At 41.0% G+C, this 13,904-nt stretch overlaps 1 protein-coding gene across 3 annotated transcripts in view; it reads right to left on the reverse strand.

Annotated features, from left to right (window-relative positions):
• Nucleotides 1-1,945: 1,945 nt before the first annotated feature.
• epha3 (eph receptor A3) overlaps nt 1,946-13,904 on the reverse strand; it is a 102,216-nt gene continuing 90,257 nt past the window's right edge. The window contains exons 17-19 of one of the 3 annotated variants that reach the window (XM_053878209.1): nt 10,311-10,466; nt 6,812-6,933; nt 1,946-5,166 (exon numbers count right to left, since the gene is read on the reverse strand). In XM_053878209.1, coding sequence (XP_053734184.1) covers nt 6,852-6,933; nt 10,311-10,466 — 238 coding nt within the window. In that variant the 3' untranslated portion in view covers nt 1,946-5,166; nt 6,812-6,851. The remainder of the gene's footprint in view (nt 5,167-6,811; nt 6,934-10,310; nt 10,467-13,904) is intronic. The other 2 variants (XM_053878208.1, XM_053878211.1) reach the window with 2 other exon arrangements.

Below are 13,904 nucleotides of genomic sequence, written 5' to 3' on the forward strand. Positions count from 1 at the left end.
AGAGGAATGAGGCCATGTGACCTGCTGCAAATGGAGAAAACACAGACACTGAGAATTATGACACTCTCGCAACAAAGACTTTTCTGTTGCAGATCTTCGCCGACAGAGACCATGTGTCACAGAGTCTTACTGAGAATTCTGCATCTGTAAATACTGTATTTTCTGGAGGAGTGCTCTTCCTCGCATGTTTCTTTGACATTGCTAATAATGATGCTCTCATTCAGTCGTCACCTTTTCATTGAAAGAGGAGCATTTTCTGATCAAAGAACAGCTCAGGAAGGACAAAATCAAGACAGGATGGACATGTAACTCTTCCGGTCTTCTGTGGACGTGCTGGTGACATGGCCGCCGCTTTGTTCCATGAGATCATCCAGCCTCTTCCCTGCAATCAAATCCCTCATGAAATGTCTTTTTGAATTCGGGTGATAATCTCGTCGGATGTCAGAGATGAATTTGACACATCATGAACTTGTTTTCTCATCATCATTACTTCCCAAGTGGAACAGCTTCCTGTATCGTTGCCTGTCGACAATGCGCTGCCAGGACAGATGATGAATGCGGCGGCTGAGGGTTTTCACTGCGCCCGCGATATTGCACGGCCATTTTCAGAGACAATCCCAGAGAAATATTTGTACTTTGAGCGCTGATGACCGTTCTCGCCTCTGCGCTTTTCAGTCACAACTGAGGGTTTATTTTTGAGACCAAATTTTGGGGCGCCATCGCACATACCGCGCTCATTGTTTCCCTGACATCAGGAGGGAAATGTTCTGTTTTCTCTCAGCGCACATCTGCCGGGGAACATCTGGATGCTGTCAGCGCCTCACCAAAAAGCGGCCATCAAACTAGCAATTCATCTCATCAGAGAGAAATATCATAAAATCACATCACGCAGATTCCTATGATTTCTTTTTGTCTTTTTTACAACCTGAACATTTGTTTGTTTTCTCTATTCGATGTGGCAAGAGAAGCACAGAGGATCAGAAACAGGTGTGGCTGGTCGGAGCTGCTGAGCAGATGAGGATGGTTGGACAGAGATTTTACAGTATTTGGTTCAACAATTGTTGGTAATACGAGAATTGTTATGAATGAAACCCTCATTTGCGTCTACACCCAGAAGCATTTTAAAGGTATTGTAGTTGTGATTTAAATGTGGTTTTGAAGGCGATGAAAACAATCCAGTGTCAATTTCAAGTCATTGTAAAAAGAATGGTGACCCAGCGATTGAGTTTAATTCCGAAAGAGCTACGAACTCTGTGTGACCTTAACAAATAGTGTATAAAAAACAGTACAGTTGAACATCCCGCAATAAACTGATGAACTTCGTGAAGTTATTATTATTAAGTTCCCCACACATTTCCAACAATAACTTCATCTCATGACACGCTTTCTTTCATATTTGAAGTGCACAATGTTTCTGTCATTGTTCGGTTTCGCTCCATCTTCGGACTCACTTCATTCACACCCTTCACTGGAAAAACACTGTTTCATAAAACGTTGTTGAACAAAAACCAATAGTACTGTCACAACGTCAGTGGCACCCTTTAGTGGCATGTTTTGCAAAGGTTCGGTTTTCAATAAAGTTGTCAGAATGTACATGTTCGCTGCGTTCTTCAGTATGACATAAAATAAAATTCATATTTAAGCAGTTATGACACTTATGCTGCCACTGAGACACGGATGCTAGATGGGTGTTTCATGATGTTTGATGTCAGAAGCTCAAAACACGAATTTTGGCTCATAAGGGCAGGCTCCTTGATAAATTCATAAACTGGGACCGTCTTCAGTCATGGTGATAGAATGTGCCCTAAAATAAGTTTCCATCACTCGGCTGCTTTTACAATGTTCATTTATTTAAGAGGTGTTTTGAGTTAGCAGTAAGCTAATGAGTAAGCTTCAGAAACGAGTTCAATTATGAACTAAAAAACATGGAAATGTATTTCAAAATGGCGAACTGTTTAAAGCATTTCTTAACTTACTTAGGTAAGAAAAAAAAATCTAAAATTTCAGAGTGTAATTGAACTATGAACAGTTGATTCAGATAAATCAGTGTCAGCAAGTTGTGACACAAATACAATAAAATATGACAAAATAAAAAAACACAGGGACAGTGCTATCATCCTCCATTGTTTGGAAAATATTTTGCCAATATTTATTATAAAAATATAAATGTTTCCACTACAAATCATTGTACATTAGTTGACAAGGCCATCTACAATGGAACACATGAACTCTCACACAGACACACAGGTCAGTCGGGGGACAGATAAAAAGGAATCTCAATAAAGAATGAACAATATTGCTGTCTCAGAATCCCAAGGTTTATAAACTAAGCCAAAACACAGTTAAAAACAACATAATTTACTTTGTTTTGCTAAACAGAAAGAGACTGTGCTGTTTAATGTTAAGAAATAAATAATAAACAATTACTTTCTTTACTGTAGAAAACAAATACCATTCAAAATAAACTATAATACAGTTTTTTAATCACTTAAAATGTTTTTTTTTTATTCATTTATTCTTTTATACATACAAAATTTGTACAAAGATGGATGGCCATGTACATATAGTGTTGCTATTTGGATGGTTTACAGTATGTACATGCTTTATTGATCTCAAAGCAGCAACAGCAGCATCCAACGGTAACATAAGTAAACTGATGTTGTCGCGGAAGAGGTGCAGGTTTCTCAGAAGCACCAAAAGAACCCAATTTGATCAACAATGAAAGACCATGAGAAGAAAGTGCTTAATGTTTGGGTACTAAACGCTTGGGAAACATGTGTGGCGAGAACCCAGCGGCTGGTAAACTCACAGCACCAAGATGGCGATTTAATATCTCGGCCCACGATGAGAAAATTCCCGCCGTGAACTCATCTTTTCCTCTCCACTAATGTACCCAGGGCATTTCGGAAATGTAATCCAGGACTTTGATTTCCTCAGAGAGAAGTATTGAATTGCAGTACCAGAAACTTAGATATGAATTCAAAAGTAATCATGATTAAAATAAAATTAACTTTTTTTTTCTGTTCAACATGCCACGGTTCATGTAAAGTGTAGATGACGTTTAAAAAACTTGGAATTTCTGTGTTATTATTCAGTCAGTTATGTTACATATGCGCTGTATAAAACGTATTAAGCATCTGCTAGAAAAAAAAAGAAACAAGTAAATCTTCATATGGCAAGTTCCACTGTTACATGCTGCGGTTTGAAAACCAGAAGAAACATTTTAGTGCCAGGAATATCTCTTCACTGGGACAGGAAGACGCAGGTCATTCATCAGTAGCTCTATATCATCTGCATACGCAAGTAGCTGGAGCACTGGAGAGTTTCACGACCCAGATTACGACAAAGTGACATCTTTAGTTTAGGTCCAAGCCACGTCAACTTCATCCCATTCGTTCAGCAAGACCAAAAGTTTATTGCTGTGGATGACAGTAGGAAAAAAATAGACCGTAAAATCGAAATGTTTCTGAGCACGTATTTGGTCACAACAGCAAAGTCAAATGAACTGCTGGTGCTTCAATTCTCCACTGAATTTAACTTGTTCACCGCCAAGAACTGCTTCCCTCTACGTAACCAAGAAGCATGGAACCTCTTTCTCCCCACAAATTCGACAAATCCAATTGATAAAATCTGTATTTTTAAAGGCACTTGTATTCTTCCTATGGCGTGCTACCAGTTTGTGGAATAGCAAATGAGATTTTGAAAACACATGATCAGCATTGGGAAAAAAAAGCCGCGCAGTGGAAGACACATTCCCTCAACACTGTTAACTCTCTGATGTTCCAGTTTCAGAGCACAATCAGAAGCACATCAATGAGCTATATTTGCTAATATCCCAACACAAACAGCCTTTTTTTGCATTAATGAAGAAATTCCAAGTTTTTTCATTCCCTCCTACTGTTAAATAAAAATGAAAATAGATGAATTAAGAACATCCAAACTAAATCAGAAGAGGCACATCACTCTCAGATACTCATTTATCACAGGAAGACAGTCCATTTAGTCCCTAAAAAAAAGGGTTTTACACTGCTAATGTTATAAAATCCAAATTAGTTTAGACAAAAATAACGTTGATGTGAGTGTGCGATTGATGTCCCCTCTGCAACAAAAGAAAACTTGATCTTTCATAACCTTAAATCTCAGTGTTCTGTTCCATTTACTGAGTGTGTGTGTGTGTGTGTGTGTGTGTGTGTGCGAGAGAATAAAAAGAATGCATACATCCTGAGATTTCACACATGGGTCGGGGAACAGCAATAAAACTTTACAATATGAGCAAACATTAAACTTAGTGACTGTAAATAAATCTCTTTGTGTGTGAAGTGTGTTATGATCCCGTAGTTCCACAGCCTAACATGGGGTTCATGTTACAGACTCCACACGATGCAACTGCTCAACACATTTTAATAATTATTGCTCTTATGTGAAATATCTACTAAAAAAAAAAAAGGTTTGAGAGCTACAGGTGTTTTCCATAAAGGTCATACCAGATCCGTTGGGACAGTGAATGTAGGTAGTGACAGAAGATTCTCATGCCTCAAGGCTTCATGAGTCCATGAAGGATCGACATTATGGTCAGCTCTCGCTCTCGACCCTCCAGATTTCACATTGAATCTCAATCGTCCGCCATCTTGCTCCGGCGTCTGCTGCTCGGCCCAACGACACCGGACTTGGGCCCCGCTAGTCTCTTATGGCACATGAAGTGCTGCAGTGCATCCCTGGTTCTAGTCCTCAACAAGCCAAGGATCAATCTCTGACCAGTTTGTTCGAAGCGTCTCGGTGCTCATTTGACCCTCATATTTGTCTGTAAGGCATCTCAACAGGGAAGAATAGAGATTTCAGAAGTCACTGGCTCACTGGTCGACGGCACTTGGACTCCATTCCTCCATGGGCTGCTCACAGAAATCCCTTGTCTTCTTCCGTCTTTTATAAGGACATGCAGTCACTGTATTAGCAAGCGATGGCTCCAACAATCTGGGGCCTCAGACTGCCAGGTTGCCCTCCCTCCGGTGGCTTTCATCTGCTGGCTTTTGTTATTCTTATTTTTTTTTTTTTTGTTTGTTTCAAACAGGTACTGGGCTGTTCTTGGTGTGAGAATCCAGGGATGTGAGGCTGCTCACAACCTTCTTCTGTGGTCCTACAATTGTCACGCCAACCATTTTCAAATCCCTGGTGTGAAGGGCAGAGAGAGGAAGGAAGACAGCGGGATGATGGGGAAGGGAAGGGAGGGTCATTTCCGAGGCACAATCAGGGAGAGAGACATGACAGAGTGAAAGATTGGGGGACAAAAAAAGAGAGAATTTGTACATTAGTGATGAAGGATGTGACACCCTTGTAGCGTTTAATGCCAAGCTCACAGCGATGCACCCTTCACTTTTCCTGCTGTTCACAATAGATTGCATATCCCGGAAGACCACTGAGCTGCCACATCTCTGGACTGCGAGGTGAGGAGGGGGAGGGTCGCCTCCACTCTCCATCACTACCGGCAAGATTGGTGTGAGGCCTGACTCTGACAGTGTCCATTATGATGCTGTCACCGAAGGGAAACAATGGCAGTCTTGGGCCTCATTTAACGTGGCTCGCTGTATTTCGTTGAGACGTTTGGAAACATGAGCTAGGGCCACCAGAGATATGATATTGCCTTGATTCTTAAGAACAATAGAAGGGCACATCCACGATAAAAGAAAAATTTACAAAGTCGTGTTTTTTTTTTTGTTAAAAAAAATCAACAATAAAAAATCTGGAGCGTCCCATGAATGATTGCAGTGTTTTTTTGTAAACAAGTAAAGGAAGGCATGATTGACATGCAGCTTCAGACAAGCTGAGCCAAATGGCAAAGATCGCGACTTTGATTTATGTTGGAACCCTAAAGATTACTGATAGAAGATGCTGAAAAATAGTATCTGGGTTTAATATAGGATGAGCATTCAGCTGAGGCTCAGACTGGACCAGACACCCCTTATATTTGTGGCTCAGGGTTTGAGATGTCAAACTTCCTGAATGCCTGGTGAGATAGTCAGGCCCGGTCCGACTGGAGAGGAAGTCCCGGGTCAGACCCTGGCCACAGTAAGGAGATCACATTCCTCAGACTGAGGGAGTGTGGCAGTTAAAGGCTCATTCCTGAGGTCTTTTTTTGTATGACGTACATTGAAGAAGTGACGAAGCTTCATGAAGCTTCACAACAATAAATAAATTAAAAATAAAATAAATATGTAACACAGAGCGCCATCTAGTGGGCATGAAAATGAGGACGCCGCTTCATGAAGCTTAGTCACCTCTTTGACTCAATAATGCACATGATAAGAAAACGTAAAACCATAAACATGCGTCCATCAAAGACAGTGTTTAGAACCGCTTGGAGCACTACATCAACACAGTTACTGAAAGTGTAACTACAGCATGAAGCCATTTGTAGCACATGAAAAGCTACAGACCAGTGAAAACAGCACACTTGAACAGATTTTTGATCCGATCAACAGCGTATATTAGTAGAAGCAGAGGGTGTGCAGGGATTACGTCAACACAAAACCTTCTGAACGGTGCCGTTTTAGTGTGTTAAGTGTGAACAAACGTCAACAAGAGCGAAGATTGAATGTCAATGCAGCCACAAAAAGCAGACACCTGGTTGTGAATTATTTTTGACACAGTGTAAAGGGATAGTTTACGTCGCATAGGTTTAGAGAGGTTTAAAAATACACACAGGCCTTTTCTGGTTCATTCTCTACCTTCAACTATCCCTTTAGAAGCCAGAAGTGAAACAAGTAGGTTAATCTGAAGGTGAGTGATCTACTCCAAGCAGCGACGCACCACCCACCATCCAGAGTCCGAGGAGGCCAGAGGAGAGGAAGTCATCGTTAAAGAGTGGTGATCCCCATGGACGGCTCCCATTCCGGACAAGTGGCTGGTGTGACATGGACTTCTGTCAGGACCACTCTCCTGAGACAAAGCCACGTCCAGGAACGTTAACATAAGGAACTGCACCAAGAGCAGTGTTGTCTTGGCTGACATTGACTCGAGTTTTTCCCGAGGATCTTAAGTGAATTCATCTTCAGATATTTTGATTCTGAACTCAAGCTGGAATATATTGAGAGCCACCAATGACAACATAACAGCGCCTTTCATCTGGCGCAGTGACATGCTGATACAACATGAGGAGCATGTTCACATTTCAGAAACAGCTCAGAAACCAACACAAAGAAAGTGAGAGAACGGTTTCATGTCTGGCCTGTTGACACTAGGAACAAAACCACAGTTGTTTAACATCATGCAAAGTAGGACTGGACCCTTTGGAGTTTGTGTGACTAGATTTTACATTTAAATTTAGCCTGGGAATCAGACAAAAAAAAAACATCTTAAATAGTTTGAAACCCCTCAGCAGACATCCTTGTGTTACCAACATGTGGCTGGTTGTGTCTTAACTATTCTGAAAGGCTGTCAACAAGCTTAAACGCTCCGGCGGGATTCGTGAGATTTCTCCCAGAGGAGCCTAAAAGACATTTTATGGTGGGATAAAATCGCCAAAATGGATGAATTTACATGATGAAAAAAAAAATAAGCCAAACTATTAAAGTTATTCCAGAGCATTAAGTGAATTTATTTCAAAATATATTCCTGAGTGATTCGCATCAGCACATCTGGAACGGTACCTGAAATGTTTTATACCAAAGAGAAAACAGGCCGAGGGATATTTGAAAGGTCTTCCGTTGATGGGTTCAGTCAAACGTGTCACGTGAACTTTGCATGCACTTTGTCCGGGTGAACAGCCTAGTCCAAATGATGTGGTATTTCCCTGCGAATCCACGCTATCCTGTCTGCTGGACTTCAATTACTACAGCAGATGAGTCAGCACAGCACCGCCAAGTATGATTACTGTTCCTGAGAGGTCAAACCACTGGCAAGTCTTGTGCTGAATATCAAGGACTAGATTAAGGGCGTATGAATCGATATGGAAATCTATACTGAGCCATTCAGACTGGAGATTTGTGGCTCAGCTATCCTTGGGTGACTTGCGCTCATTTTTCAGTGGACTGTTGAGCGAATGATCAAATGTAATTTCATGGTGCAACACGGAATATGCGGCTGTTGAAAACTGACAATAGATGTGTTAATGTGAAGCCATGTACGGAAACTAAACCTCACACAGAGCGCCAGTAAATATTGAGAATAGATCAGAAATCTTTGGGTCACAAGGTGGAAAACTAGAAGGTCCTCTTTAAACATATGCTGTGAATAAATAAACTCAACCGTTTATGTGGATTTGGGAGAATGATTGAGTGTTTAGCAACGTGTTTCGACTAGGGATTCGATTTTACAGTGCCAATCACCAATACCGAACATCACATGGATTCACGATCAATTTCTAATCAAAATGTAGGTATGATGGGAGCTTCTGGTTTCATGATGTGGGAACATGAGCCATAAAATCACCTCAATTCAGATAATAGGTGTAATAGTGTCTTTAACTTCTGTTGCACGGCATGTGTCAATCTCACGGCCTCGGGACCAAATCCAGTCTGTTATTTATTGTTTGTTCCTGCTACTTTTATTTTCATACTTCCATTTTTTCTTGTGTGTTTTCCTTTTCCTTTGTTCCCTCCAGCTTCCCAGGTGACACGGCTGGCAGCGAACCTGGCTAACAGCTGAACCTATTTATCTACACCTTGATGCCATCTCACGTTGCCAGATGGTTGCTTCGCGTCGTCACTGTAAACTGCTTCATCACTCGTTTCTCTCGTGCTCCTGTTTATCTAAATCATGTGCGTGCTTGACGTTTTTTCAGCCGCCTCCTTAGTTTTCTTTCGTTCCTCCGTTTTCTGTTTATCGCTTCTTGCAGTTTGTTTGCATGTGTTTTTGTTAAAACCCGTTTTTTCTGTTTCTATGCGTTGTGATTATTCCTTGTGTGTGTGTGTTTTTTGATACACCACCAAGCGCTTTCTGTTATTTGGGTCTCATGTGTAATCTCCCAGTGTGTTTTCCGTTGTCCCCCTTAGTCAGGCTTAATCTTATTCGCCTGTACTCTGTTCCAGGTTTTTCCCCAGTCCCTGTTCGTGTTCCTCACTCTGCCTTTTGGTGTTGACGCCCTAGGTTCATTGTTCCTGTTCGTTTTTTGTGTTTATATTATATTGTTAAGAATATACCCTGGCTGTTCCAAGTCATCTGTAAACCTGCACCAATTCAGCTACGGGGTTTGATCTCCTCGACAAGCCATGACACAGTCTGTCAAGTCATTTTGTTTGTTTTAGGTCCACCCTTAAGAAGTATGACGTTCATGCCATGCTGAGCAACAGACGTTTTGATTTTGTTTTATTATCTTTTTTGAAAACAGATTAAAAACGGCAAGAAATAATTTGGTTTTGAGAAGAATTATGATGACTGCTTTACAATCAAATTTGATCAATTTCAGGGTTTATATTTTTATTTTATATTTTGGGCTGATGAAGCTTCATGAAACAGTGTTCTTCTTGGAGACTTCGGTAGGTGGCGCTCTTGGTTTAAAATGATATGAGGTTTCATTGAAATGGTTGCTGAAATCCAAAGAGTTTAGATAGTGACCGGTTCGTGTAGCTTTATGAAACACTGACCTCACAAGATGGCACTCTCTGCTCTAAAACCTTTGGATTTGGAAGGGTGTCGCCTACTGAGCTCTAAAGAAGGACACTGTTTGGTGAGGCCTCAGCAGCCCATCACACATTTTAGGGCAGCGTGTGCTCTGAAAATGAGGACACTGTTTCATGAAGCCTCATGAGATCGTCACTACGGTGAGAGTGAGGTGAGTTAGACTGGCATCTTGAATGAATTTCATTTGGAACAGTCACTCAAAGGTTATGACCCTGTTCCCTCTGCAGGACTGGGCGTGCACAGAAATCATAGCTTCATGAACATGTGCGATATAGTTGTGCTATTATTTGCTCACCAATCCATGATGACAACCATCGCCTCACAGAATGTCCCCCTGGCTGTTCTTTTCAGTCGCCAAATTCCCTCCCTGAACAGTTTTTGTTATTTTAATCAGTGGAAATCTGTCTACACCTTCCGCCCTTCCCACGTAGATTTAGTTTACCTTCCATCTGCAGGGTTGTGCTCGCAACGGTGTCAGCGTGGCTAAAGTCCTGTCACCATGAGTTACCGAGACTCTCATCCAACCACCTACAGTAACGGCTCAGCTGCTTTTTAAGGAACAAGAGAGAACGTGTGTTTTGTGTGTGGTTCATCGAGGCCACGGTGAATTCCCAGCGAGGATTTGCCGGGCTCACATGAATAAGCAGAGCGGTCAGTGGTGTGTGTGTGTGTGTTGTGGATTGCGTTCATCTTACTCTGTAGAAGTTTTGGCCAGAGTGTCACAGGAGCTGTAGCTGACCCCAGAGAAGGCCTCCTTGCATGGTAAGGTCCTCATTCCATCCATCCAGTCACCCATTGTTCCCATGGAAGGAGCTTCGGAACTGCTACGGTCCAGCAGCAAGTTTGCCGGTCTGTAGAGAGACATCATAAAGAAGTTGAAATGAGAGTGTGAATGCAGTATTTAGTCAGTTATTCCACCACTGTAAAGTCAGCCAACTGGCGGCCCGCGGGCCACATCCGTCAAGCATTATCATTTGGCCCCTTAGCCTACACTCAATCCATCGGCGCTGCTTAGCATTAGCATGGGGACGTTCACTTGTAGCCGTGATCAAGTGTCAAACCAATGGCGGCACCACCCTGAATATCACCGTATTGAGGGCTTCGGTAAAGCAACGGAATCTGGATAACAAGCGCAGGATTGTCGGGAAGGAGAAAGTTACTAGTAGCATGTGGCTCGCTCAACAGGAAGCCATATCGCTGTGAACCTTTGACATTGTTACACAATTTCTCTGGTTAGTTTTGATCATCTGAGTTATAGTAATCTTTTTACTGATTTAATACAATGTATTGATGTAATGTTTCCAGAAGAAGACCACATAGATCTCTGGGAGATACTTTTTTCAGCCCTTTCACACTGTGGTCTACTTCATGAAGGACCTGACTGGCCCCTGGAACAGCATATGTAAGGATCACCGGACTTCATTTCATTTTCTTCACACATCAAACAGAGGGCTTAGGGGCCAATTCTGGCCTGCCAAGTCAACTTAAGTGGCCCACCAAAACCCAAATCTGCCTCCAAAAACTGTAGATATAGTGACCCACAATAGGTATTCCGTAGTGATTTCCAGATCTAGACTGTTCACTAAACACCATTCGATAGGTCCATGAGATGGACTGCGATTAAAATGTGGGTCCTTGGCGTGTTTGACTTGGACACCCTGGATTTACATTGTTGAAAGTTGAACGGTAATAACAGAGCTTTTGATTCTCCATATCCGAGAGGTGGGAACACATCACATGAAGGTCAGGGGAAGGTTTTCCAGATGAGCAATTGAGGTTTGAGAGCACTTTGTTAAGAGGGCAAAAGGACAAACAGTTGTTGAGGGGAAAACTGCTACACCACCTCTCTCTCAGTCACTGCTATCGATTGCATTCAAAACAACCACTTTCTGCCCAAAAACATTTGTCGGATTTCCTTCAGACGTTTGCTCCTAATAACAGGAGGAAGTTTGAACAGACCAAGAAAATAACAAAACCTTTTTAAACAATACAAGGCAGCACATTCCTTGTAGAAGAAAACCGAATGTGAAACTCGACGTACAACACAGCCAGAGTTTGAAGCACAAATTCAATGCTACACATGAGCGCCCCCGAGGGGCTCCAAACACTGGGTGTAAATCGGATGGCTTCTGGATTGACAAACGGGGGAAGGAAACTAAAGCAAGTCAACCTGAAAATAACAGGTTCCAATGTCTCCCTGCTGTTGTAAGTGGACACTGACCCCAATGTCTTTCACAGGAGTTACAGTACATCCTGTTCTTAGATCTGCAGATTGCATGTTCTGAAACCAAGCCCACAACTGGACAGACAACAAGCAAACATGGCCCCTCTCTATGGCCCTTCGATTCCTCTCGATTGACACGTCCATGTTTTACGTGACACGTTTTTTTCTGACGTAGATGCACCGCGACCACTTCGGAAATCAAACACGGATCCATGATATGTTTAACATATTCAAAGCTGAGCTTGTAACAAATGTAACACCAGTTCCTGTCTAATATCATTACCATTTTAAACGGTGCACAGACTGCTGAGGGAAAAAAAAAAAAGAAAAAAAAAAAAAATCAAAGTTCTATTTGATTAGACTTGAGGTCTCAATTGCATCAAATCAAATTAAAAGCCGTGCACTGGGCTTTTTGAGTGCTCAGCCAACAGTGGAGGGTGAAGAAAGCCTGTAGGCAGGGTTCTGACTGGCGGTGATGGATTGCTGTTGAAGGGATTTGGAAGAGGAAGGGTGAGAGCGGCGGACTGGTGAACAGGGAGAAGAAGAGGGGAAACAGCAAGGCTCGTCCAATGGCAAGCGAATTATCCTGCCAGTTTCACTTGCTTTGGAGCTATTCGCCTCAAAATATAGCCCAAATGATTTTATAAAAAAGTACAAAACTCATGAATAATTGATCAATTCATTTGCAAAATAAAAATAATTTTCAGTTTTGTTTGATGTGTTTTGCGCCACCTATTAGATCAGAAAATGAGGACACTGTTTCATGAAGCTTCATCAGCCCACTACTGCCATTTTGATAATATTTAAGAATGGGTTATTGGCATTTTTGGTTCTCTTTTCACCTTTATCTGTATATTTAGAGTGTTAAATTTTAATGTTTAGTGAGAAAAAAGGGGGAGATAGTGAGCCTGTCCTCTTCTATGGAAATGAAGAAATTGTACTGAATATTTTCATTGGGGTCAAATATTAAAGTAAAAAAGAAAAAAAAAGAACGCCTTCAAGACAGTAGAGCGGTTGTTGACTACACTTCTGCAGGCAGATCAGAGGAATGTCAAAATACTCAGAGGTCCTTGAGAGCCTTGAAAAAAAGGTGAATATTTCAGCGAGAAGACAAAGAATGGGGTCATGCGCAGGACTGAAAATGGGCATTTAGGATGAGATACAGGTGCAGGACTGTGTTTTTGTTTTGACTTCTGAATCTGAATTTCAGATTTACCATGAAAGGCAGAGTGTTACATTTTCCTAGGACATTATTGATCCTGTTGCATTTGCTTTCAGGTTCCATATGTTTCTGCAGTCTTCAGATCTCTGCCTCCTTTTATCATCCGCTTCCTTTCTGTTCTTTCTCCACTGAGAGGTAAACTTCAAATGACCTGTGTTTTGGGCTTCCTGTTATTTCTGTGGTTTATTGGTGCTTTGGAAATACAACAAAAATGTCAGACATTATTGTTGTAGAGTAAAGAATAGATTGAAAGATAGATGCACTGGCTTATATATATATATATATATATATATATATATATATATATATATATATATATATATATATATATATATATATATATATATATATATATATATATATATATATATATACATATACATATATATATATATATATATATATATATATATATATATATATATATATATATATATATATATATATATATATATATATATATATATATATATATATATAGTGCACCTCAGATATTGCAAATGATTTCTGAATGCGAAGCTGCTTCGCCCAGCAGTGTGGAGTTGAAAATTAAATTTTGAAAAATGCAGCGACCACAAATCATTGGCCTGGGCGAGATATGATGGATGTGATGTAATTTTAATCAGAAATACTCAGGTGGTCGGAGGGAGGCTATTAACCTATATCGCTTCAAGTGTAACATTTTGATTTGATTTTACTCATGCATGCATGATCCTTTCTGCTAATGTCTGATTTATATTACCTGCCAGAGATCCAGTGGTGTGTTTTAGAGGCTGTTTAGGAGGGTTTTTTTTTTTCTCAGCTCAATTTAATAGTGTTGGGAAAAGTAGCACGGTGGCCCAT

This window comes from Synchiropus splendidus, chromosome 10 (assembly GCF_027744825.2).
Source record: "Synchiropus splendidus isolate RoL2022-P1 chromosome 10, RoL_Sspl_1.0, whole genome shotgun sequence".
NCBI lineage: Eukaryota > Metazoa > Chordata > Actinopteri > Syngnathiformes > Callionymidae > Synchiropus > Synchiropus splendidus.